This window comes from Camelina sativa, chromosome 17 (assembly GCF_030686135.1).
Source record: "Camelina sativa cultivar CO46 ecotype springtype chromosome 17, ASM3068613v1".
NCBI classification, from domain to species: Eukaryota; Viridiplantae; Streptophyta; class Magnoliopsida; order Brassicales; family Brassicaceae; genus Camelina; species Camelina sativa.
This window is the reverse complement of record NC_141896.1, coordinates 7,776,939-7,801,584: the sequence shown is the minus strand read 5'-3', so window position 1 is coordinate 7,801,584 and position 24,646 is coordinate 7,776,939. Positions and strand designations below refer to the sequence as shown.

General features: G+C 38.0%; 7 protein-coding genes and 2 long non-coding RNA genes across 10 annotated transcripts; 4 read left to right on the top strand and 5 right to left on the bottom strand.

Annotated features, from left to right (window-relative positions):
• Positions 1-588: 588 nt before the first annotated feature.
• On the top strand, positions 589-1,499 carry LOC104756144 (uncharacterized). Its single transcript, XR_015586106.1, has 3 exons — positions 589-726; positions 914-1,052; positions 1,208-1,499. It is a non-coding gene; the product is annotated as an uncharacterized LOC104756144 (long non-coding RNA).
• A 407-nt stretch (positions 1,500-1,906) lies between these two features.
• On the bottom strand, positions 1,907-3,720 carry LOC104756143 (small ribosomal subunit protein RACK1z). The gene is made up of 2 exons (XM_010478670.3): positions 2,702-3,720; positions 1,907-2,162 (listed from the first exon to the last, which is right to left on the bottom strand). The coding sequence occupies exons 1-2, from the start codon at positions 3,584-3,586 to the stop codon at positions 2,061-2,063; spliced, it is 987 nt and encodes a 328-aa protein (XP_010476972.2). The 5' UTR covers positions 3,587-3,720; the 3' UTR covers positions 1,907-2,060.
• A 1,425-nt stretch (positions 3,721-5,145) lies between these two features.
• Positions 5,146-6,338, bottom strand: LOC104756142 (uncharacterized). The gene is made up of 2 exons (XR_762281.3): positions 6,198-6,338; positions 5,146-5,424 (listed from the first exon to the last, which is right to left on the bottom strand). It is a non-coding gene; the product is annotated as an uncharacterized LOC104756142 (long non-coding RNA).
• A 1,109-nt stretch (positions 6,339-7,447) lies between these two features.
• LOC109124518 (uncharacterized) lies at positions 7,448-12,538 on the top strand. Of its 2 annotated transcripts, none has more exons than XM_010478667.3 (20): positions 7,448-7,712; positions 8,411-8,452; positions 8,525-8,599; positions 8,839-8,889; positions 9,006-9,059; positions 9,158-9,262; positions 9,468-9,579; positions 9,663-9,708; positions 9,823-9,894; positions 10,015-10,077; positions 10,172-10,326; positions 10,411-10,475; positions 10,559-10,709; positions 10,969-11,074; positions 11,158-11,293; positions 11,424-11,488; positions 11,567-11,731; positions 11,814-11,886; positions 11,984-12,064; positions 12,165-12,538. In XM_010478667.3, exons 1-19 carry the CDS (start codon positions 7,709-7,711, stop codon positions 12,040-12,042), a joined length of 1,599 nt encoding a protein of 532 aa, XP_010476969.2. In that variant the 5' UTR covers positions 7,448-7,708; the 3' UTR covers positions 12,043-12,064; positions 12,165-12,538. The 2 variants fall into 2 exon arrangements, with proteins under 2 accessions (XP_010476969.2, XP_010476970.2); XM_010478668.3 differs by having other exon boundaries at positions 7,546-7,712; positions 12,162-12,538.
• A 133-nt stretch (positions 12,539-12,671) lies between these two features.
• LOC104756140 (microbial collagenase) lies at positions 12,672-14,537 on the top strand. Its single transcript, XM_010478666.3, has 4 exons — positions 12,672-13,123; positions 13,482-13,664; positions 13,763-13,822; positions 14,068-14,537. Exons 1-4 carry the CDS (start codon positions 12,980-12,982, stop codon positions 14,359-14,361), a joined length of 681 nt encoding a protein of 226 aa, XP_010476968.1. The 5' UTR covers positions 12,672-12,979; the 3' UTR covers positions 14,362-14,537.
• A 142-nt stretch (positions 14,538-14,679) lies between these two features.
• Positions 14,680-17,401, top strand: CDKD1;3 (cyclin-dependent kinase D1;3). The gene is made up of 7 exons (XM_010478664.3): positions 14,680-14,952; positions 15,093-15,391; positions 15,483-15,591; positions 16,078-16,203; positions 16,351-16,586; positions 16,665-16,922; positions 17,122-17,401. Exons 1-7 carry the CDS (start codon positions 14,842-14,844, stop codon positions 17,168-17,170), a joined length of 1,188 nt encoding a protein of 395 aa, XP_010476966.1. The 5' UTR covers positions 14,680-14,841; the 3' UTR covers positions 17,171-17,401.
• A 2-nt stretch (positions 17,402-17,403) lies between these two features.
• Positions 17,404-19,882, bottom strand: LOC104756139 (putative protein phosphatase 2C 8). The gene is made up of 10 exons (XM_010478665.3): positions 19,462-19,882; positions 19,128-19,236; positions 18,968-19,004; positions 18,820-18,864; positions 18,678-18,730; positions 18,377-18,538; positions 18,208-18,291; positions 17,915-18,004; positions 17,769-17,816; positions 17,404-17,672 (listed from the first exon to the last, which is right to left on the bottom strand). The coding sequence occupies exons 1-10, from the start codon at positions 19,761-19,763 to the stop codon at positions 17,562-17,564; spliced, it is 1,041 nt and encodes a 346-aa protein (XP_010476967.1). The 5' UTR covers positions 19,764-19,882; the 3' UTR covers positions 17,404-17,561.
• A 128-nt stretch (positions 19,883-20,010) lies between these two features.
• LOC104756136 (putative 12-oxophytodienoate reductase-like protein 2A) lies at positions 20,011-23,765 on the bottom strand. Its single transcript, XM_019239534.2, has 5 exons — positions 21,536-23,765; positions 21,297-21,437; positions 21,069-21,199; positions 20,816-20,977; positions 20,011-20,729 (listed from the first exon to the last, which is right to left on the bottom strand). Exons 1-5 carry the CDS (start codon positions 21,601-21,603, stop codon positions 20,128-20,130), a joined length of 1,104 nt encoding a protein of 367 aa, XP_019095079.1. The 5' UTR covers positions 21,604-23,765; the 3' UTR covers positions 20,011-20,127.
• Positions 22,183-23,661, bottom strand: LOC104756134 (UNC93-like protein 1). The gene has a single exon (XM_010478662.3). It carries the CDS (start codon positions 23,659-23,661, stop codon positions 22,267-22,269), a length of 1,395 nt encoding a protein of 464 aa, XP_010476964.2. The 3' UTR covers positions 22,183-22,266.
• Positions 23,766-24,646: the final 881 nt, after the last annotated feature.

Here is a 24,646-nt window from a genome sequence, read left to right as displayed (position 1 = left end):
GTCAGGTGAAGGCTTTCATCCATCAGTGCAATCAATCAAGCGTTCCCTTAACTCTTTGCTTATATTTTCTCTGTGTTCCATGTAACCAAATACTAACACCAATCTCCTCCATCAATAAAAAGAAAGCACACGCATATAAAGCTCCTCCATATATATATTCAAATAATAAAATTTATATAGATATATTTCATATAATAGAATTTATATAGATATGTTGACAAAAAAAAAAGAATTTATATAGATATAAATCAAACAATAGAATTTATATAGATATATTTCAAACAATTAAACTTAATAGAAATATTTGTAGGATATAAAACTTATAAGGACTAAAATGAAATATATATATATATATATAATTTTAAGGGGCTCAGTAGTGCACCATCAAATTTGATGATTCACTATTCAAACCCTTCAAATTTTGAAAGTTTAAGGGTCTGTTGGAGATGCTCTTAGTACTGCCCGGTTAATTGTTTAAACCAAGTAAACCAATTCAAATTGATCCGGATTCTAAAGGAAATTGATTGGTTTTGATTTTTTTTTTTAATTAGTCTGTTGGCTGCATCTTCGCTTAGTCTCAATGATGTTTTTCAATTCGTCCGTCTCTGCACTGTCTTTATTTATCTTGTTGGTGTCAATCTTTAAACCTTGCACAGCTGAGATTGTCACCAGGGAAGTTTTTTTCCGTGGCGACAGCGAGCTTTCGCAGTTGCATAAAATGTTCAGGTAATCTTACCTTTCCACTGCTTAATTTCCTCGATCACTTGCTATGCTCTACCTACATTGGATCATTTAATGATACAACATTGTTTTGAACTCTCCTTTGTATTTGCTGAGTTCATGCGATTATCCGAACCAGCCTTTGTGTAGAGACACTAGTAATGGTTTTTTGTTTTTGTTTTGGTTCATGGAGTGTGCTAGGAACACCAACCGAGCAGCAATGGCTGGGTGTTACCTCTCTGATTAACTGGAATTCCTTTCCAGATTGGCATCCCAAAGACCAAGGAAGTGCTTTTCCATCTCTTTCGCCTCAAGGAGTTGATCTTCTCACGGTTAGTAACCCGCCTGATTCTCTTAAATATTTTGCAAAACAACTCCAAAGAAAAGATAAATTCTCTTGCTTCTGCTTCCTCTTTTTTTCCTAATTTGTTCCATCTCATTTTCTCTTTCATCTTATTGAACTTATGTGTTCCACCAACAAATGCAGAAACTGCTGAAGTTGAATCCAGCCGAAAGAATTTCAGCAAAAGCAGCACTTGATCACTCATATTTTGACAGCCTTGACAAGTCTACATTTTGAGGCGAAAACTGAAAGATAGTTGCGGAATCCGTTGTCATCATCTTGGTGGATATACTTCATTTGATTTCTGTGGACATCAGTGTCTCTCATGTTTAGAGATTTGTAGTCTTGCAAAAGAAACCGGGTAACGTTTGTTTTCTCAAGTGGGTGAATGTATAAAAACTCATTGTTGTGGTTGCAGTCAGATGGTTCCGAAATATTGTTTATTTTTCTCTCTTTTTGTAATCATACAAACTTGATTGCTCAACTCTCATAAGGTGTCAACTTTGAAGTGAACAAAAAAGGGGCAATGCACACTGTTTTCTTGTAAAAAGAAAGGGTGGCATCGTCACAAAAAGGTGACATACAAGTCATTTTAGACAACAAGAAAACAGCAAGCATATGGTTTATGCGTATTGGCAGCAGCTTAAAATATTGTGTAAAGCCTTTCATTGAAGATGTGAACGGCTAACAAAAATGATGACTCGTTTGTTTACTCGTTTGTCTCAAGTAGCTATAAAAATTTACAGATTCAAATGCATATTCCGCTATTTTTGGTATAGATTACTGATGAATTCATTTGACACAAAATAAGAGTAACTCCAAAACCGCAAGATTCTTACGTGATAAGATAAAAAAGCAAACCTAGATTGACATGAAACCAAACATCCTTCTGAAAACCTCAGGGTACTTTATGAGTTGTTGACAAAACATAAGCGATAAAAAAAAACCAACAACGAGATAGCAGATAGCGCAACCAAGTAAACGAGTGAAGGGATTACTAGTAACGACCAATACCCCAAACTCTAATAACTCCATCGGTATAACCACTGAACAGGGTGCTTCCATCGGCGCTCCAGTTCAGGCTTGTGCAGTAAATAACCTGACCCAAATCAACAAACATATCGAATTCAGTTTCCATTGTTATACACAGAAAATAATTCTTCAGGAATGAAGTCTAACAACATGAATCATAATTCATCAAGTCTTGCAAGAAATCTCAGGTAATCGAGTAGTATGGAGAACGAAAATACATTAAAACCCTACGTTGACAAGGTAGTCTCAAATCTATAGACTAAAAACGCAATTGTTATACAGGTTTCACAGATACATATCCTGACCAAGAGGGTGCATCTACGGTAATGCCTCTATGTGAAGCTAATATACAGGCAAAAGACGAGAACACAAGTAACTCACATGACGTAGCAAAGAATTCAACCAGAATTACAGACCTAGATTAATAATAAATCAATTCATGTAAGAATCTTTTCAGTAAACTTCCTCATTTCCTACAACAGACCTAGATTACTACTTAATCATCAGACATAACCAACATTATAAACAACAACAACAGAGCATTCTATCAAAACCAAAGTGAAACTTGAAATCAAGTCATGAGTTAGTTTGTTAGTATGTGTGTACCTTCCTCTTGGTGGCAGCAGGGCCACTGTTGTCAGCCTTCTCGGCCTCAGCCTTAAGATCAACCTTCAAATCCTCAACAATGGTCTTGCTCTCCAGGTCCCAAATCTTAATACCCTGTTCAGTTGCAGCACAGAGCCAGTACCTGTTGGGACTGAAGCAAAGGGCATGGATCACAGAGTTAGCTTCAAGAGAGTAAAGCTTCTTCCCCTCAGCCAAATCCCACAGCAAAACAACACCGTCTTTGCCTCCACTTGCACAAAGTGAACCATCAGGTGACACGGCAACAGTGCTCACGTATCCAGTGTGACCAGCAAGTGTCGATCTGAGCTTGCAGTTCGAGAGGTTCCACACTTTCACGGTCTTGTCCCACGATGCTGACACAATCGTCGGCTGGAGCGTGTTAGGGCTGAATCTGACGCAGCTAACCCAATCACGGTGTCCCTCACCACCTCCTTCTGAGATCGTGTACTTGCACTCACCTAGAGTGTTCCACAGCTTGATCGTACGGTCACGAGACGCAGAGACGATCTGACGGTTGTCAAGGGAGAAGGCGACGGAGAGCACATCCTTGGTGTGTCCGACGAATCTACGAGTGGAGACACCAGCAGCGAGATCCCAAAGACGGAGCTCACCGTCCCAGCTACCGGAAAGGGCGAATTGTCCGTCGGAGGAGAGAACAACATCCTCAACGAAGTGAGAGTGACCAGTGAGACGCCTCTGAGCTACACCGTAGGACTTGTCGTCCTTGGTGAGTTTCCATAAAATGATGGATTTGTCGCGGGAAGCTGAGACGATGATGTCAGCGTTATCGATTGGCGTGGCGATTGCGGTAACCATGTCGGTGTGTGCACGCATGGTGCCCTTCAAAACGAGTCCTTCCGCCATTGTCGGTGTCTGGGAAATGCCTCTGAAACTAGGGTTTTCGTTTTCTCGGGGAGGCGGAAATACAAAGAAGAAGGGCGTAAAAAAAAACTGAAGAAGCTATTTATATGAGTGTTACAGAAAATGGATTAGGGTTCATTTATTAATGGGCTTATTTGATAGATTTATTAGTGGGTCTAATATATCTTAATGGGCTTTTTGTATGTTTGGTTTGGTGGGCAGCTTCATGTAATCCGTTGGTGCATAAAAACACATCCCACTCAGACTCGTTATAGCTTCACTCCACCTTGAAGCATAGGCTACGCCTACGAGCCTCATTTGGACAATATGAGTTGTTTAGATAATCTCGGATTTGGGGAAACTATTTTTGAGAATGATTCTCAGGTGTTGGTCAGTATTATAAAGAAGTAAAGAACCCTATCCTGATTCGTGGCTAAGACTTCGAAGCTACATTTGCGACATAATGGACACAAGAAGCATGCTTATATTTGTATACACTATTGTGCAGATACCAATACCAAGCATGCTTCTTCTTTACTTTTTTGTTGCCCTTTTTAAAAATAATTTGATTATCTCTCATTAGCTTGTCTCAACTCTGAAAAGGGAGAAACTTAATCAATGTTCTTGAGTATGTTTGAAGACGGAAAAAAAGGCATTCCCCTATTTAATTTTGACCGTTAGTAACATTTTGCATTTTCTGATTTTGATTTATTAGAAAATTTTGTTGCAATTTTTTTTTTAATGAATCTATGAGTGGCACACAATATATACATTAACTTTACTTTAAGTACACAACTATGTTTTGGTCATTATTTTCGTATAGTAAAAAAGATAACGAATTTGTTGCAGTACACATCTATGTAAGTACACATCTACATCTATGTTTTCAATTTCTAACTTTTTAGTTTGTTTTCAGTCACATACAATATTTTCTTACATGTGGTAAATGAGATTTGACGAATTCCATATTAAATCAAATATAGTCATCAGTCCATATTAGATCTTCTCTGTTTAAAAGTAGTTCAATATCAGCTGAAATAGCATAAAATCTTATTGAAATATAGCAGAACATCTTGGTATCAAAGCTATATCTTTTATGTAATTATTATGGATTCGAGAAAAGCAATAACACTTGCTAGTGGGAAAGAAATATATGGAAGTATGGAACCCCACACTAACACTTGGAAAATATTCCAGCTGCATTGAGACAACATTTACCTACACACAATATTTACAAATTTTGAAATAGTATAGGTTTTCATTTTCAATTTGAATCAATGCAGCTATTAAACCAATCCGAATCTGAATTTAATAAGATGACCCAACAACGATTTGGCCAAACTTATTTAAAATTAAGGCATTCAAATTTCCAACTAGATCTGTTGAGTATTAAATTTCTTCGAACAGTGTGTAACAACTATACATATATCAGCTGGGTTCATTTAAATAAAAGCCGCTGCAGCGTAGTTAGTTCCGAGCAAATCACATCTTTTATACGAGCGAGGTGGATATATGATTAACAAGTACAACTATTAAGACGGATATTAATTACTTGTAGACACTTGCATCAAACTAGACGCTTTATTTAGGCAGGAAACAAAATTATAAAGAAATTACTAAAAGATATACATAGTCGTGGACTATGTATACAGAGAAGTAATTTCTTTATAATTTTGTTTCAGAGAAGCATAACTACACATGCGAATTAACAGTGCAACATAATTAAAGTAAAGTGGAAATACAAAGTACAAAGCATATAAAAAAGTTACATGTTAACATGTTACCAAAAAAAAAAAATCCTTTTCCAACCAAGTCAAGATCCATCATCCACGTATGTACCCCTGCAGCACACAAATAACGATCAAAGTCATTATTAAAGTCAATAATAATTTGAGAGAGAGAGAGAGAGAGGAAGAGAGAGATGAAGAGCTCCCTTCAATCCAAAGAAGAGTGAAGCCATTAAAGGGGTAAGTGAAAGCTCCTGAGATATGGAATCCATAAAAAAACCTTATCATCAATGATTTTGATAAGGCTTATGGGATCCATAGCTTAGCAGCTTTACTTTACCCTGCTAAACCCTCCATTGAACTTCAAGGAGCTCTTCCTCTTCTTCTTCTTCTTCTTCTTCTTCTTGTACATAATATCGTGTGGATCTGTTTTGAGTAACTCATATTCATATGATCATGAACCCCTCAAACTCTTTTTCTTTTTGTGTTGGCAGTCACATGCATCATCTAACCTAAACCTATTCGTTTCATATATGAAGATATTTACTATAATACGGAGGGTAAGAAAACTAGGCAGATGATATATGCAACATTTGAAACCAACACTATAAGCCTTAAATCACTAGAGATCCAAACAAGAAAAACAAGGAGGGAGACTTGTGGATTCTTAAGTTAAAACAAAACCTCTATAAATTAACCATTAAACTGTCTAAAACAGGAGAGTTAAAATAACAAATGGAAAGATAAAAAAACTTGAATGAAGGAAGCTGGTAGATCATCGGATCTATTATCAGAGATAAAAAAACCTATAATATATGGAATCCTGGAAAGAAAAAAATAAAGGAGGAGAAAGAGAACAAGTGAAGAATAAACCATTGAAGAATGACCTTATAAAGACGAAAATCTTTAGCCCTAGTGAGAGAGAGAGAGAGAGAGAGAGAGAGTCAAAGATGGTAATAGATCATTTCGAGGATTTTTTTCTTTTTTCTTGAAACCATGGTTTACAATTGATTCAATTCATAAATCTTACTGTATATCTCAATCCAAAATTATTATATATGTACATAATACATAATTCGTTAGCCACTTATTCACTAACAGTTGTCACTCATATACTCAAGAGCTTACTTTATTTTTGTTTTCTACTTCACTGTTTTTCATGTCTATTTAATGTTTTTCGTACTTATATTAGTAATATAATATTACCAATAATCACAAAACCAAATCTTGTCAACCAAACAAAACAATTCCTATATATCTTTTTTCTAACCTACTTTTTATTTGGTTAGAGGTTCTTCTAACCTACTTTAGATTGGCATGATGCCAATATTCAATTGTAACAAGAATATTTAAAGAGAGTGGACACGGCAACTAATGAATAGACGAGTTTGATAACGATTTGCTATAAAAATAACATCGGTTCATATATGGGATATGAAGTTTGGTTGATTGATACATGAAAAAATTATCATACAATACAAAATTATTAAAAATAAAAGTGATGGGTGGACATGAAAAGGACTTTGGGAAAAAATGTACTGACATTGTTTAGCTTAGATTCCCTTTTTAAATAAAAAACGTCACATGCCTCTTCATTGGCTTCTGTGCTTACCCCACTCCTCCTTTTATAATTTCTTAAATCTTATTGCAACATTCAATTTTTTTTTTTCATCCAAATATACAAAACAACAAAAAAAATGGGCGGTCAGGATTGGAGGATGGATATAACAGATGATAATAACCCGAAAGAGAATCTATGGGTAGATTTCTTACAGAAGAAAACTTTGTCTCATTACTTGTTACATTATTGCCTTGTGTTTTTTTGCATCCAACTTTAATTAACTGGAGGAAACTATGTAAAAAGATATTATTAATTATTGAAGATTCTAATGGTATGAGAGAAAAAAATACAGTTACAAAAAAATCTCTGTGTGTTTACATTTTTACAAACATTTTTTGAATTTATTTAAGTTCAATTATTCATTTCATTCTTGCAAATATTGCTTCCAATTGTTGTACAACCAAAAAAAAAGTTTGTTCACAATCATAGATTTGGGCCTTCCAACAAATCTATACGTGCGATTGAGCCGCAAGGATCCATTTAGGCCCATATTAAGTGATTATTAATTGGGTTTTTGCGACGGGCCTTATATATCCTAACCGACGTCGTCTTGTGTTAAAGCTAGTGAAACTCGACACGTGAGTTTTTTCTTAGAAAACTTGGCTACGCAAAAAGAAAAGAAAAGGGAATACATAAAAGATCCACCTAGGCAAAAATTAGAGCCTCATAGAAGCGGCTCTAGTTCCATATTCACGCGCTTCTTCTTTCGCGAGAAAACCTAGAATCCATTTTCCTCCTCCTCCTTTCCTTCCCTTCTTCGTACTTGTACAATCCGCCATGGGTAGGGGTTTCCGAGCTCTATGCGTCTTCTTTCTTTCTCGATTATGCGCTTACTCTTTTGTTTGTTCGATCGGATCTTTTCTCCTATTTTTTTGGTTGAATGTTTGGTGTTCCGTACTATGTTAGCATCGATTGTAAAGTTGATTGATTCGTTTCTCTGTTAGTTAAATCTGAAATCGGAAGGAAGATTATCAGCTTGCAGCTTGTGTGACTAGGAATCGGATTAGGGTTTAGCTGATTGGTTGGTTTTAATTGGCTTGTGTACAACTGACCTGGGTTTTTTTTTTTTTTTTTCTTTCCTCTTTGAAATTCGTGTTAATTTTAACTTACAGATAGTGTTCTTTGCCAATTTTCTGGATCTATGCTATCGTGGTTAAAATTGAAGTAAGAGCTGTATAGTTTTCTAGCATAAGAATTTGGATTATGTTATGGTTAACTGCAGGGATGTAGCAGATGGCTCAGCAGTGGCTTTATTCATTCATTAGTTGTTGAATGTGTATTCTAACTGTACATATTTGTTCTGGGATTGAGTCACTGTGATCTTCCGTTTATGTGAAATCTTAATGGGTCTGCCACCTTTGACTACTGTTAGTCTGTTTCCAATAAATTATTTATTGTGCAATTGTAGTATCTGGGACTTGTGATATTCTTTTTCTTGTTCTTATTTCCTGTCTCTCATACCATTTCTAAACCACGCAGATCTTGAGGCAGAGATCCGCGCATTACAGCTTGATTCAGCAGGTAATAGAGATAACTAGCTTAACAATATTTCTCTTATTTCAATGGTATTGAATTTGGGTGTGTCTAATGCAGATGAAAACAATGGTGGTGTCGTTCCAGAAGATCATAACTCCGTTGAAGTTGAGAAATCGGATTTAGCAGCAGAAGGTTTGTTGCAGCATGCCTTTTTTTGTTTGTTTATAGTTTCTCTTTAGTTCTGTTTAATTTTGCCTATCTGTGGGTTGCGTTCAAACCTACCTACCGTGTAACTGCGGCTTTTACAATAGAATTAAATGCACAAATCGAAATGATTGATGTATGTCTAATACTGTGATGAGATTGAACGCTAAATATTTGATGAGTTCTTGACATAGAGAATAATCTTGGATTTTTATCTTTACTTACAGACCTGAAAGATGAGGTTCAAGAATCAGTCCCAGTTCCTGACGAGCAACAAGGTTCCTCGATCATCAGTCTCCCTTTCTTTTTTTTTCGCTCCAAATGAGTTTGCTTTATCTAAGGTTTGCCATATCATTGATTTCTTATTTTTTTTTTTGGACTTTGGTGGTTTCAGCTTCTGAGGATCATGATGAAGTAATGCTTCATCCAGTGCATAACCCAGCAAAAGGTTCGTAGACTATCTTCTCATACTGCTCCCATCTTATCTCTTTGGTATTCTCTGCCTCAAGATTTATCTATCTTTCTGATATATATAATCAATTTTAGCGAAAGAGAAAGCTGCTCAAGAGAAGGCTGCCCAAGAGGAAGCTGAAGTGGAAGCAGAAGCAAATAAAAAGAGACACTTGAACGTGGTGTTCATTGGGCATGTTGGTAAGGCTATCTACTTGGGTTTTTTTTAATATATATATATATATATTCATGGGCATGTTCTTATTATATCTGGAGGTTACAATATAATCGCCTATGTAACACAGATTGAAATCCCCATTGGTCATGAGCTTTCAGTCTGTGTACGTTTAAGTTTATAATGTCTGATTTTTTGCTTTAATCTTTACACTATCACTTTATATTGTAGATGCTGGTAAATCTACAATTGGAGGACAGATTCTTTTCCTTAGCGGCCAGGTAGATGATCGACAAATCCAAAAGTATGAGAAGGAAGCAAAAGACAAAAGTAGAGAAAGCTGGTGAGTTCTCCTGATTGGTTAACACTGATTTGCAAACTTGTTTTCTAACTAATTTGCAAACTTGGTATTGCCCTGTGTGCTAGGTATATGGCATATATAATGGATACAAATGAAGAAGAGAGGCTCAAGGTACTTCATGTATTTATTTTTTTGCTAACAATTCGTCTGAGTTCACTTGTGTATGGAAACCCATCAAGGTTATTGATTTTATGTTAGCTATGGCTAATATACTTCATTTGACAGGGTAAAACAGTTGAAGTTGGAAGGGCACACTTTGAAACTCAGAACACTAGATTTACCATTTTGGATGCTCCGGTAAGGGATCAATAAAAAATTGTCTTCCTTTTATTTTTGTTTTTGAGGAATCTGGGTTGCCGCATATACGTTGGGTGAGTTTTCTGTTCTAATCCCCGTGTAATTATTTATTGCTTATAGGGACACAAGAGTTACGTACCTAATATGATTAGTGGAGCATCTCAAGCAGACATTGGTGTGCTGGTTAGTCGGATAATATATTAATTTGTGTTCTGATTGATTTCTCTTCTCTGGTAGGAGGCCTACTAACTTCAATACCCATATCTCTCTGTTATAGGTGATTTCAGCTCGAAAAGGTGAATTTGAAACGGGATATGAGAGGGGTGGGCAGACACGTGAACATGTTCAACTTGCCAAAACGTTGGGTGTGTCGAAGCTGATTGTTGTTGTGAACAAGATGGATGATCCAACTGTAGGCTGGTCGAAAGAAAGGTAACATTAACCTTTTGAATCCTTGTCATTGATGATTTCGTATCTTCTTCCATACATCTTTGTACTTATGTAAATTCTACGCAGGTATGATGAAATAGAACAAAAAATGGTACCGTTCCTGAAAGCCTCTGGCTACAACACAAAGAAAGGTATGCAGTGAACTGTAAAACTTAAAGGTTAACTATAGTCTAAGGGCTTGTTTAATTTGTTCTCTTACTCTTTTGGTGTTAAGATGTTGTCTTCCTACCTATATCTGGTCTAATGGGAATAAATATGGACACGAGGATGGGTCAAAACGTTTGTCCTTGGTGGAGTGGCCCCTGCTTTTTTGAAGTCCTTGACGCTATTGAAATTCCACCACGGGATCCTAATGGTCCATTCAGGTGAACTGCCACTGCCCCCCCCCCCCCCCCCCCCTTTTTTTTTTTTGTTTCTCTCTCTTTTCAATTTGTTTGTTGTTTGTTATGATTATTGGTTGATGCATTTAGGAAATCCATGACTCGTGTTTCTTCATGTTTTAGCACATGCAACTGTTCCAACTTTGACAATGTCTTTATCCCACTTAGGAGGACATGTCTTTTGTTTAACTTGTCTTCTTATGTTGTAGACTCTGTTAATCCTAATCGGTTTTATGGATTGTAGGATGCCTATTATTGATAAATTCAAGGACATGGGAACTGTTGTTATGGGAAAAGTAGAATCTGGCAGCATTAAGGAGGGTGATTCCTTGGTTGTTATGCCAAACAAGGTACTTTCAGTTGTCTTTTTTTCTCATTTCATACTTCTTTGCCTGCTTATTGTTTTCCTTATGACGTTCATGAATAAATGCAGGAACATGTGAAAGTTGTTGCTATATACTGCGATGAAGATAAGGTTAAACGTGCAGGACCTGGTGAGAATTTGAGAGTTCGTATTACTGGTATAGAAGATGAGGACATCCTTTCAGGTTTTGTCTTATCCAGCACTGGTAAGTGTAATGCTTACAGATGGCCTTAGAGCTACACGTGAATTGTTTTCTTTTAATATTGTTGATATCTGGAATCTTTGTCTTCTCTTAGCTATACCAATCTGGAGTTTATTTTTGTTATCTGTTGCAGTAAAACCTGTCCCTGTTGTTACTGAGTTTATTGCCCAACTACAGATCCTTGAGCTGCTTGACAACGTAAGGCACTCATTCTTGAATGTTTTAATTGGGTATTTACAGTTTTAGATAGGCTTCATTATTTTGCTACTCCTGTAGGCTATTTTTACAGCTGGTTACAAGGCAATTCTCCACATCCATGCGGTGGTTGAGGAGTGTGAGATAATCGAATTGAAAAGCCAAATTGATCTCAAGACAAAGAAACCCATGAAAAAGAAAGTTTTGTTTGTGAAGAATGGTGCTGCTGTCGTTTGTAGAATCCAGGTCTGGTTTCTTCTATATTTATCTCTCTCTCACATACATTTATTCTTAGCCTTAGGTTCTAATTTTGTATGTATCTGTGCAGGTTACGAACTCCATCTGTATTGAAAAATTTGCGGATTTCCCTCAACTTGGAAGATTCACTCTGCGAACTGAAGGTAAAGATTTCAGAGACTATCAAATGCAACGAAAAATAGATTTATTTATTCATCGTTTATGTGCATGGATTACAAAATTATCTGGGATGACCTACAGGAAAAACAATTGCTGTTGGAAAGGTGATTGAGCTCTCAAGTGCTGCCTCAAGCGCTTGATCCAAATTTTGTGAGAGAAAAGGTGAGGAGTCTTAGGATTTCAATAATTTGGAGAGCAAATGGGAGAACAATCTTTAGAAAGTGGCTAACCTAAACTCGGGTTTTGTTTCCTTGAAAAGCAGGAGACGGCTTTCGGGTTGCACCAAGAGGGAGATTAGGAGAATGCTTCATGAATGATTTGGACTAAGAAATCTGATTTCCCTAACACCCAAATCGTATTCCTTTTTCACAGTGCACAGTTGAGGTTTGAGATTCACAAGCTGCGGAGAGGTGTAACCTGAGACCGGTTTTTCTAGATATTTTAAAGCTAGAGAGAATTATGATGAATATGAGTGAGAGTTTTCTTGTTTTTTTTTTTTTTTTTTGTCAAGTTCAAATTTACAGTTACTATGACTACCTCCCCTTTTGGCCGACGAGTCTTGGAGATTGCTATTTCATAGTTGAGGAAACACTATTTGTTCCGTAATATCTGTTAGTCAAGTTCGGTTTTCTAGCCTTCTCTCGTCTTTGCTCTATATACGACCTGACTGATGATGCAATGTCTTGGTTTGGTCAGCTCAAATCCATAATAACCTCTGTGTGCATCCAAAGTTCATTGGTATAAACCGAATAGGATTGAATCTGTTAATAACGTCCAAAGGTTTTCGTTACGTTGAATTGCCTAACTGAATTGAATCAGTTACATTGATTTTTATTAAAACTTGCACAAAATTGAATTGCATAAGGATTCGGTCCGGTAATATTGAGAGAAAGAACGGTCGACACGAATAAATTTAATTGAAAGCCCCTCCTCCCACTCTCCCAGCCAAATAAAAACTTGTGGATTACAATAGAACGTGTTTTTGTTTTTTTTTGTTTTTCTCTTTTCTCAGTAGAATTGTGGAAGAAAAAAGAATGATTTGGGGAAAAAAGTGAGGAGCCTATTAGAGAAGAATCGATGATGGTCTCACTAGCTTCGTGGGTTTCGTCCCCATCTTCTTCTCTCTTCTTTAGTCGTGGCGAGAGATTACATTTGGTGAAAGCCACGATCGATGGTAGGAACGAGATTGCTCCGCCGGCAAAAGATCAAATCCCTAGCAAAGTACACACACTTTCTTCATTTCGATTTGTTTTTTAAGATATCGTAGACAGATGAAGAGTCGTTTCATAAATAACTGAGTCTCCTACTGAGAATTTCCTGTTGTTTTGCACTACCAGCTGAGGAGTAGTAAGCTTATAGAAGTTTTCTGGTCAAATTAATAACATGGGACTCTTGGATAAGTGTTATGAGTTTACTTTTAGGAGATAGAGTTTCATGGAACCTTAGGTTTATACGAGTTGTGCAATTTTGGTTGAATTGAATGGAAGTTACATGAATAGTAGGAGTTATTTTTTATCAAATGCAAGACTCTCTTATGGGTTCTCTTCTCTAGATTCAGAGTTTATTTGTCAAAATGCAGGAAGTACTGGAGAGCGTGAGTGTGTTAAAAACCGCTGCAAAAACTCGGAAAGTTGCAGCAGATGAGATTTTAGCTGCTTTTTCTGCTATTGAAAAGGCTAAACTTGATCCATCAGAATTCCTCGAAACACTTGGTGGAACCGAATCCCCTGGACGAACATGGATGCTCATCTTCACAGCCGAGGTCCATTAGAAAATCATATTGGCCTTTTTCTTGTTAAAACGCTGTAGTCTTGATCTTTTCAAATCACTCACTTGGGACCTTTATATAAATATATACAGAAGAAACTGGAGAAAGGTCGTTACTTCCCTCTAACCGCTGTTCAAAGATTTGATGCTGCGGTAAGTCTCTAAACTGGTTCTAGCACATAATTGGACCACTTACATATATTGTTAATATATTCATGTATGCTTGTCATTCTCGTTTTCGATTTGGCATCTTTCACGAGTTTTTCCAAGGCTACAGCTTAGAACTGCTTTAGGGTCTGATTATTAAAGTTTTGGTTTGAGGCACTTTTTAAGTCCTGAAGGCCGACATCATTGTGGAAGTAGTAACAAAACATTGTGTTATTTGATTCTTGAAACAGGGAAAGAGAATAGAGAATGGGGTGTATCTTGGTCCATTAGGAGCATTGACATTCGAAGGAAGGTTTTCATGGAAGAATCGGATCTTAGCTTTCATCTTCGAACAGATACGCATAAAGATTGGACCTTTAGATCCTCTAGAGATCAGTTTGGGAAAGAAAGACGCCGAGGAAGAGCCGAGTAATAAAGACCCTTTCTTCATTTGGTATTACATCGATGAAGAAATAGCAGTTGCTCGAGGAAGAAGTGGCGGTACAGCTTTCTGGTGTCGTTGTCGCCGCATTGCTTCCTCATAGACACTACACTCTCTTCTTCTTCTTCTTCTTCTCCTCAACTCTCAAGAGCTTCTTCTACTGTAAATGATATTTATAGACGATGTTCAAAAACCGGATGCTTTAGTAGACAATGTAAAAAACCGAATCGGTTTCTGATTTGGCTCGGACCGGGTTAGTAAGACATTGTATGTTCGAAACGATGTCGTGTAAGTGCTCGGACCGGAGAGTTTTGTTTCCTTTTTGTTTTTTTTTCCAATTTTTTTTTTCTTCTTTATTTGTTTGTTTCCCTCGATTCGATTGCGTCTGCAAACGCGCCAACGGCTATTTTGTCCCCACCGGAGCCGGAGCTCCTCAACGTCGAAACCCTAATTTCCTCCATGTCCGTCTCATCGTCGATTTTACCCAATTTTGTTTGAATTTCAGAAAGCAATCGAAGTGAATCGAGTGATTTTAACGTGAAAAGGAAGAGAGGGGTTCGATTAGTGTGGGTTGTGGGATATTATGAAAATGACGGAGATGGAGCAGCCAAAGAAAGTTGCTGATAGGTATCTCAAACAAGAGGTTCTTGGGCAAGGTACCTATGGAGTCGTCTTCAAAGCCACTGATACTAAGGTCACATTTTTTTTTTCCTTCGAATTTTGTTTGAAAATTAGGGTTTAAGATCTGTCGGTAGTACCAATTTATTGGGTTTTCAATTTTGAGAATCGTGTAGGTTTTAGTTCTGAGACTTCTGAATGTGACTTTTTTGGCAGACGGGACAAACTGTAGCAATAAAGAAGATAAGGCTAGGTAAACAAAGGGAAGGTGTAAATATTACAGCTCTCAGAGAAATCAAAATGCTCAAAGAGCTAAAGCATCCACATATAATTCTTCTGATTGATGCGTTTCCTCACAAGGAGAACTTGCATCTTGTTTTTGAGTTCATGGAGACTGATCTTGAAGCTGTCATCCGCGATTCCAACATTTTCCTTTCACCCGCCGACATCAAATCTTACCTACTTATGACGTTTAAAGGACTTGCTTATTGCCACGATAAATGGGTTTTGCACAGGTTACTTGTTTTTTTTTTATTAAAGACCTTGCTTTTTTGTTTTTGTAATGCTTCTTGGTTTGGTATTGATTAATGTGTCGTTTGAGTTCAGGGATATGAAGCCTAATAACTTGTTAATAGGAGTCGATGGACAGCTGAAGCTTGCAGATTTTGGGTTAGCTCGTATATTTGGTAGCCCAAATCGTAAATTTACTCATCAGGTATTCTTTTTCCGTACTGCCATTTTATCTTTTGGTGTACTATAATCTTATTGAATGGTAACACTCACTCGTAGGATATTAATCATATATGAAGTGATCAAGGTAGTTTTTACCTGTAATTCTGTGGATCAATTGAGAAAGATTGAAGTCTTCAAAACTCTTTTGAGTTTTCTTGTTGTATACTAATCTCTGCAATGATGAAATTTCTTGATGCTTTTACTGGATTTATGCTTCACCTGTCGATAATACAAAAAATGTTACATGTATTAAACAGTCTCAACTCAAATTTCATGATGTAGCAGATCACTATAGAATTCGTGAGACTGTTTGAGTTGCCATATTGTAACATTTCTGCCATTTTGTTTCCCTTTGAACACCTAAGATTACTATAGAATTCGTGAGAGCTTTCTTTCCAGATTCGTGCAATGCACCTTATTTTCTGTTGTTTCAATATCTTCATATCTTGATACATCTGATGATGCACAGGTGTTTGCTAGATGGTACAGAGCACCGGAACTTTTGTTTGGTGCAAAACAGTATGGTGCTGCAGTTGATGTTTGGGCAGCTGGCTGCATATTCGCCGAACTTTTGTTACGCAGACCGTTTCTTCAGGTTAATAATCTTACTCAAATAATCATGGTTAACATCAAAACTTAGTCCAATCATCATCTCTTTGGAATGTTATACTCTGAGACTACGTAATTACTTCTTTATCAATAATTTTTCGGTATGCTTACTTATTCAATTCCCTTTGTGTAGGGAAACAGTGATATCGATCAATTAAGCAAAATATTTGCTGCCTTTGGAACACCAAAAGCAGATCAGTGGCCTGATGTCACAAACCTTCCCGATTATGTAGAGTATCAATTTGTCCCTGCACCGTCTCTGCGTTCTTTATTTCCAGCAGTGAGTGATGATGCTCTCGACTTGTTGTCCAAAATGTTTACCTATGACCCAAAGGCTAGAATTTCCATTGAACAGGCTCTAGAACACAGGTGCATAAAGTTCACCACCTATCTATAGGCAAAGTAATATAGCTTTCTGCTCTCACATCTTTGTTTTCATTTTCTCAGGTACTTCACTTCTGCACCTGCTCCTACCGACCCGGCTAAGCTCCCAAAGCCAATTCGCAAGCTGGATGGTCAATCCTCTGACGGTAAACATGAGGCCATTAGAGTGTTATCACCACCACGTAAGCTTAGAAGAGTGATGCCTGAGCGTGGGAGGGTTGATAGTTTGAAGTCTCATGTTGACAAGGATCAACAAGCACCCATGTCATTAGATTTTACCATCCTTGCTGAGCGACCTCCAAACCGGCCAACTATCACTAGGTAAAAACAAAGTCATTTCACCCCGACTATGTGTTTTAATGTCAGTTGTTATTACGGTCTCTAGATTGATTGTGTTTTGATGGCTTCTTCTTTTCCTTGCTCATTTCACCCCCACTATGTGTTCTAATGTCAGTTGTTATTACGGTCTCTAGATTGATTGTGTTTTGATGGCTTCTTCTTCTCCTTGCTCATTTTGTAGTGCTGATAGATCCCATCTGAAGAGAAAACTCGATCTTGAATTCCAATAAGACTGTTGGTTTTGCACTCTTGCCTCGTGAGACCACAACATTGTTAAGTTGTCAAATTACTGCTGCTTGTGTTAGCTGGCGATTTATTCCTTTTCATTTTTTTAGCATAATTACAAACCAGAGGGATCCTAAATTCACAATGATAATATTTTGTTGTCCAATAGGGTTTATTCATTGTAAACTACCTGTACTATGCCGTCTATGATTTATAACTACTTTTGGTTCTGGAAATCTTTTGCAATACAAAGAGAACTCTGTTTGATTGCCTCAAGAATTTTAATTGATCCATTGACAGCTCAACAAGAGTTAACCAACACAAAGTTTATATATCTCATACAAGCCAGAAAAAAGAGATGCCCCCGAGCCACAGGTCAGTCAAGCTCTTCTTTAGTCATCCGCGCTTGAAGACTATCACGATTGCTGTGCAATTGTCTTTGCAACGACGTTCTTTAACAGCTTCTTTTACCAGACGGCGACTTATCATGCTTACAGGCAAGCCCTCCTGCAAAATAATAGCTGTTAGCATCTAAGAAATCTCTCATTTAAATTCCCTTGCATTCTTAGGACAATGTGACTTGGCAACTGTAGGTATTTTTACCTTCAAAAGTTTCTGAACAAACCCAACAGCATCACTTGGTCCAAACACCTGAAAACGGATGCATTGTGTAGATTATATAAGCACCAAATTTTTTGAGTATAAAAGACACATGCAATGTTCTTATAGAGAACTGACGGAGAGCTTACCTCCCACAATCCATCGCAACCAAGAATCATGAAGTTTTCTCTTTCAGTCAATTCAAATGCATGAATGTCCGGAGTTGCTGTGACGCCAAACTGGATTTAATGACTTGTGTTAGATGCTAATATCTCATAGGATTTCAGGATGACTAACAAATTCAAGACAAGATTAATGTCTGGAGTTGCGAAATGACACAGAGCAAGGTTCAAGAACATGTCGAAAGGATTTTGCACGAAAGAGCTAAAATGTCACAAGGATTATGGGCCCAAGAGAAAGTAGGAAGCCAAAGGATCATTACCTTCTTGAATTGACGATCACCAAAAGCCCTAGAAACCTCAAGACGTCCTTGTAATCGTCCATTTGAGCTTATAACACCACCTGACTGTGAAATCCAAACTAAGTTATTAACAGACCATAGTGTACGCAAATTTACGAAGAAATCACTCTCTGGCTAATCAAAGACTAACCTTTTGAATGCGAGAACGCTCTTGTGGATATATTGCTTTGTGCTCTCTCGTCAAAACAATTGATTTGAGTGGAATCCATGCTTCTGTATGACTCTCCGATTCGTTGGTAGTAGGGGATCGTGCCAAAACAGCCTTAGCATCACCAATATTGGCTATAAAAACCTAAAACGCATGAGTGTGAATGGGTGTGAATACTGGAGAAAAGGTTAAGTAATTATATGAACTCTATGAAAAAACAGAGTCAAAATATTCAATCCCAAACGAGGAACGACACCATCACTGTCATCCCAACGGTCAATACCTTTTGATCAAGTATCCAGACGCACACTGCTGTGGCGCCATCTAGCCATCCTCCTGCACCAAACCCAAAGTTCAGATATTCGACACTTCGGTGAAGAGCTTATAGCTGCGAAAAAAACCTGTTACAAACATACACAAATTACCTGCAACACTTTCTTGCAGGAGCAATTCATCGGTCTTCCGGAAACCTGATAGCAAAGTTGCTTTAACAGTTCAGAATCTGTGGATCTCAATAACCAAAACGGAATAACTAAAATGCTTGAAAAAAAGTTATGAAGTGAACTTATATACCTTCAAGAATGGCCTTTTTAGCAACTTTGACATCCAGCTGAGGAAGCAATCCAACATTTTGACAGAAAAGAAGGTGAAGTGAGACCGACAGAGTAACATCAAAAGAGTCTTGCTTTTTGATAAAGACATTAATTAATAATCTGAACCAAGTTAAACAGACCAACTCACGTGGTAACCCAGCTGAAAGAACGTTAAGGTGAAGATGCTTCTTAGCAAACTCTGCTGCTAAACGACCTCCATGCCCATCATAAATGGCAAAATGTGCACACCTTCATAACAAGCAAATCATTACAGCAGAGTCTAGTTTTGTTTTGAAACGAAACCCACAGGTTCACAAAACAAGCGGAAAAAATGATTTTGCCAACCAAATCAAGCCTTCAAACAACTTTGCAACACCAATAAGAACAGGATCAATTCCAAGTCCCACAGACAGAACTGGCTTGAAGTGTCCTATTATTACACTAGATTCAACTGAAAGCTTGTTTTTGGTTTACCTTAGTTTCCCTGGGAAATCCAAAGAAGCGTCTGGCAAAACCACCGAAACATCTTCCATTGTATGTCTAGCTCCTTTGTCTTCAGCAACATCAGCTTCAACCATAAATTCATTCTTCTCTTCAGCTACACAGCTCGGGCTATCAGAAAGGGCGGCTGCGGCTTCTTCTCCGCCGGAAATCTCCAGCTTCTCATCCGATGTATCACATCCGGTCTCCTCTGACTTCTTCGCCTTCTTCACCGGTGACACAAAATCCTCGCTGGAAAACGAATCCGCCGCGTGCTTGTGATTCGGGTTTTCCATTTCTGGCAGTATCTTCTCAGTTTGTTTCCCGGCGACAGGAACCGTCGCAAGGATTGTGACACAAATAGGAATAGCGCGTTACACCAAAGTTGCAAAAATTTACAAGTTAGTACCTTGAGTCTCTGTATATTTTATTTTAAACCCCCAATTTTATTTATACTCTTTGTAGCATTTGCCATTTGAATCTAAATTTTGGAACCCATTTGTTTGGTTCCATAATGGTGTGATGATATATTCAGATCATTCGTTTTTGAAATGATAGAACTTATAAGAGTTGGATACTGTCCGAGCTGTCTTGAAGCAAATCTTTGCCTTATGTGTTTGACAAATTATGTTTTCCAAATTATGCATTTCGAGAAACCCCTTAAGAAGTTGTGTCTGTGGTCTCGAGAAAAGGGTAGTCTGTGTAGCCTACCACAGGATCAGAAGTGTAGAACGTTGATCTGTCGTACTTATTCAACGGCGCATTGAGTTCTAGTCTCCTCGGCAGATCAGGATTCGCCAGGAACGTCCGTCCATAAGCCACCAGATCGGTTCTTCCCTCTTCCACGGCCTTGTTCCCATCATCTCTAGAATAACCTCCAGCCACTATGAACGTGCCTTTGAAGGCATCTCTCATCGGCATAAGCGATTCCGTGCACTCGAAGCTTCCTTCAAGGGTTTTCATTCTAGGTTCAACCACGTGACAGTAAAGGATTCCATGAGTGTTCATAGCTTGCGCCAAGTAGAGTCCTAATGCTTCTGGATTCGAGTCTCCAGACTCCATGTAATCTGCGAACGGCGAGAGTCTGACTCCTACATGATCTGAACCGATCTCGCTCACCACTGCTTCGATTACTTCCAGAGCGAATCTACAGCGGTTCTCTAGTGACCCGCCGTATTCGTCACTTCTGTCATTCACGTTGTCTTTCAGAAACTGATCAATCAGGTAACCGTGTGCGCCGTGGATCTCCACTCCATCAAAGCCTGTACTTGTATATGTGAAGTGTCTTGATTAGCTTTCACTTCCATTACCCTGATTACATCTAAACACATCCAAAGACTTTGCTTACCAGCTTCCATCGCATTTCTTGCAGCAATTCTAAAGTCGTTGACTATGGCGGCAATCTCTTCAGTCCTTAACCGCCTTGGAGGCATAAACTGACCTCCATACATGTTCTTACACATCAATGGCTTGTCCGTAGAGGAGACAGGAGCTTCTCCATTTGGCTGGTCTAAAGAACAGAGCAAATTAGTATACAAGGAAAAAGGAATTTAAAGCAAGCAATTTAGTGGCAACAAGGAGAAAGGCACTTAGTGGCACACCTTGGTGAAAAACCCTGCCACCGTGCCAAATCTGGCAGAAGAAGATGCCGCCTTTCGAATGAACAGCATCCACGATGTGCTTCCATGCTTCCACTTGCTCTCTGGTCCATATTCCAGGTATATTCGGATAACTTCAAAAACAAAGCTCACATGTTAAAACGAAGCTAGTGATTTAGTTTGAACTGTAACTAAGCTAAGAATATTACAATCCAGAAGAGTTATATATACCCCAATGATGTCTCGGACACTACACAAGATTCGGAAATAAGAAGACCACCAGGTGTTGTTCTTTGCGTGTAATATAATTTGGCATGAGGCTGAGGAATATTACCATACGATCTTGATCTGGTCAATGGTGCCAGAACAACCCTGATTACATTCCAAAGATTACAGGCAGCAAAAATCATCGACAAACACTATGGACTAGTGGAAGGTTTAGCAGAAAGAGGCAAAGACAATAGAGGTACCTGTGAGAAAGATTGAAGGGTCCCATCTTATAAGGTGTGAGGAGAGGTATACTCTGTTTGGTCTCCATGGAATCCGATGATTAGATAAAATTATGTGTTGTTTATGTTGATCCCAGATTCAAGAACTGTATAAAGATAGTAGTATACAGGATACAAATATAGTGATAGCGGTGTGTTGATTGGTCAAAGCCGTGCACAACTCGTCGTCTTCTAGTTCTAGTTGGTCAGAGCCGTGCCCCAATTTACCCAAGATTATCTATCCACTTTGAATAGTGCACACCGGATCATGTAACAGAGGCCTACAATGTTTTTTCACATTAATACATTTCAAGTTTTGTAATTTATTATCTGAGGGTAAGTTTTACTTTTCTGTCTTTAATCCCTTAGCTTTGTGCATATTCTGAAAAGGTTAATATGGGAATTGCGGGTCGATAAGGATGCGACTGGTGCGTAACACACCATCCTTACAATGAAGATTGCATTTTATAAAGCCAACTTGTATGCTCTGTTATTTTCATCTCTAGACAACCTGACTTCTACGACGCCACTACTAATCAAAAAACAGACTCAAACAAAAGTTACGTGCACCACTCAATTACCATGAAAGAATAGAGACATTTCAGTTGACAAAAAATGAATTAGAGACATTTCACAGACTCAAATCTTTGTTTGCTAGCTCCATAATTGAAATCAAGTTACACTAAAAACAGAAAAACCGAAAGTTACACCATCTAAACCTTATTACCACTATCATCATGATCATCACTATTATCTTGGTCTTTAACATACAAGTACACAAGAAGTACCAGTAGTGGATAACTTACACTAGTGAGTGACCAATTAACAATAAGTTGTGACATTAACGGAACCTTACGAGTATCCACTTGCCAAGCCACTGCAGCTCCTGCACTCTGCACTCCTTTGTAGAATCCACTATATCTACTCAAAGTCTGTGAATCATCAGCCAATGCTCCTATCAACCAATACACCATACTCTGATACATGGCATCTAACAATCCATAGCTCATATATAACACAAACGGTCCCGCGAACTCGACACCTGAATCTTTAAAATCAAGTTTCTTCTCCGGTAGATTGTTCAACGAGTAACCGTGCTGATTCGCTAACCCTCCGCCCCATATCGCTGTTCCGACCACCGCGACTAATGATATTCCGGCGAATCCTCGAGCTCTCCGGCTTTTAAAGCTGAAGTCCATCACGTAACCTATCGCAATAGAACCAACCATTTGAGCTCCCCAATAGAAGACGTTGTTGAATCCTCTGGTTCTTAAGTTAAAGAGAAGTCCATTCACATTATTGAATTGGTAGCTGTAGAAGAAGTTGCTAGCCCAAGCCGCTGGGACGATGAGGAGCATTTTCCGATCGAGGAATAGCCGGAGGACGGCGGCTGCTTCCGTCGACGGACGGGAGTATTTCACGGCGGAGCATTTGGATCCGTCGTTACGGATAACAGAGTTCGCCGGGAGGATTCCGAACGAGAGGAGAACGCCGGCGAACATGAAACACATGAAGGCTATGTACGTCGAGTCGTTGACAGATGCGGCGGAGCTACGGTTGTAGTTTAGGATAAACGGGATTAACCCGCCGATGACGCCGCCGAGATTGAAGATGCTCCAGAACAAAGCGATGTAAGTACCTTTCCGATGCGGCGGAGGGTATGACGTCATCACAGCTCCTTCCCCGGCCCATAAAAGTCCAGCGCCGCAGCCGAGTAAAGCTCCGGCGACGATAGCGAAAGCTTGGTGGTGGTGATGGTTGTAGTAGAGGAAAGATCCGGCGTAGAGAACGTAAGTCGAACAACCAGCGGCTAACGTGAGCCGTGGACCGAGGACGTTGTAAAACGCGCCGCCTAAAACCCCGAAAACGGTGAAAGCGGTGTAAACGGCGGTGTTAGCGTTGTTAGCGGCGGTTGGATCTACTTGACCACCGCCTCCCATGCCGGAGAGAGCGTTGAACATTCCTGGACAACAGAAACAGACGAATCCCATTAAAGTCACTTGAGCCAGAGGAGAATTAAATCGCCATTTTTTATCTCCCGGTGGTTCGTTCTTTTCTGCTCCGCCGTGAGTCTCCGCCGGAGTTTTTTCATCGTCTCTCACATTCATGATCGGATAAAAAAAAAGATAAGAATTTTTTATTATTCTTCTATCTTTGATTGTGATGATGTGATCCTTATAACGTAACGATTCTTCTTCCTTTACAAGCGGACATATTCATGGGAAGAAAAAAAATGTTTAAATAGTATCAATTAAAGCCTAATTTCCTTACAAAACAGATTAAGAGATCGTTGACAAAAAAAAAAAAAAAAAAGATTAGAGATCCTAGTATCTCTAACTGTAATAACTACAATCTGTACAGTGAAAAGAACAAGATAATTGAAAGGTATCTGTTACGTTCTGGATTTGGATTATAACAAGAAAAGTCAAATGTAATAATTAATTTTAGTAAGAAGAACAACTAATTCTTGACGTTGACAATTTGCCAATCCAACAAAAATAAATGGTCGATATAATCAATTAATAGAGACTTTTTGTTTTGACATAATAAATAGTGATCGAGTTGATACCAATTTTTTGCATCTGTATTTTCTATTTATGATAATTACTTTAAAGAATTCTTCAAATGTTTATATCATTTTGATTTTGGTATCTATTTCTTATTTTTGAGTGAACAATATTACCTTCACTTTTTAAATTATATTTATTAACGGTTATTCATGATTACTTACTTATCCATTATAATTTTTTTCTGGCAAATCAAATATATTGATATCAAAAAAAATTACATCTATATTATTAAAAGGGAAGCATTTTTAATAAGTAGACATAGATTAAGAGATTATTACATGAAACGTCACTCAAATAAGAATAAGAATATGTATACTTATAGCCAAACAGTTTGATAGAACAAATTGATAGAACAAATATTAAATGATTTTAACACATTAACACATAAAAATCGGAAGGAATTAAAACCTATCATAAGATCTAAATAAATCAACCCCATAATTAGAGTAGAATTAAAACAACCAATTAAAACCTAACCACATAATTAGCAACATAATCTTTAAGTCCATCGATTAGTAAAATT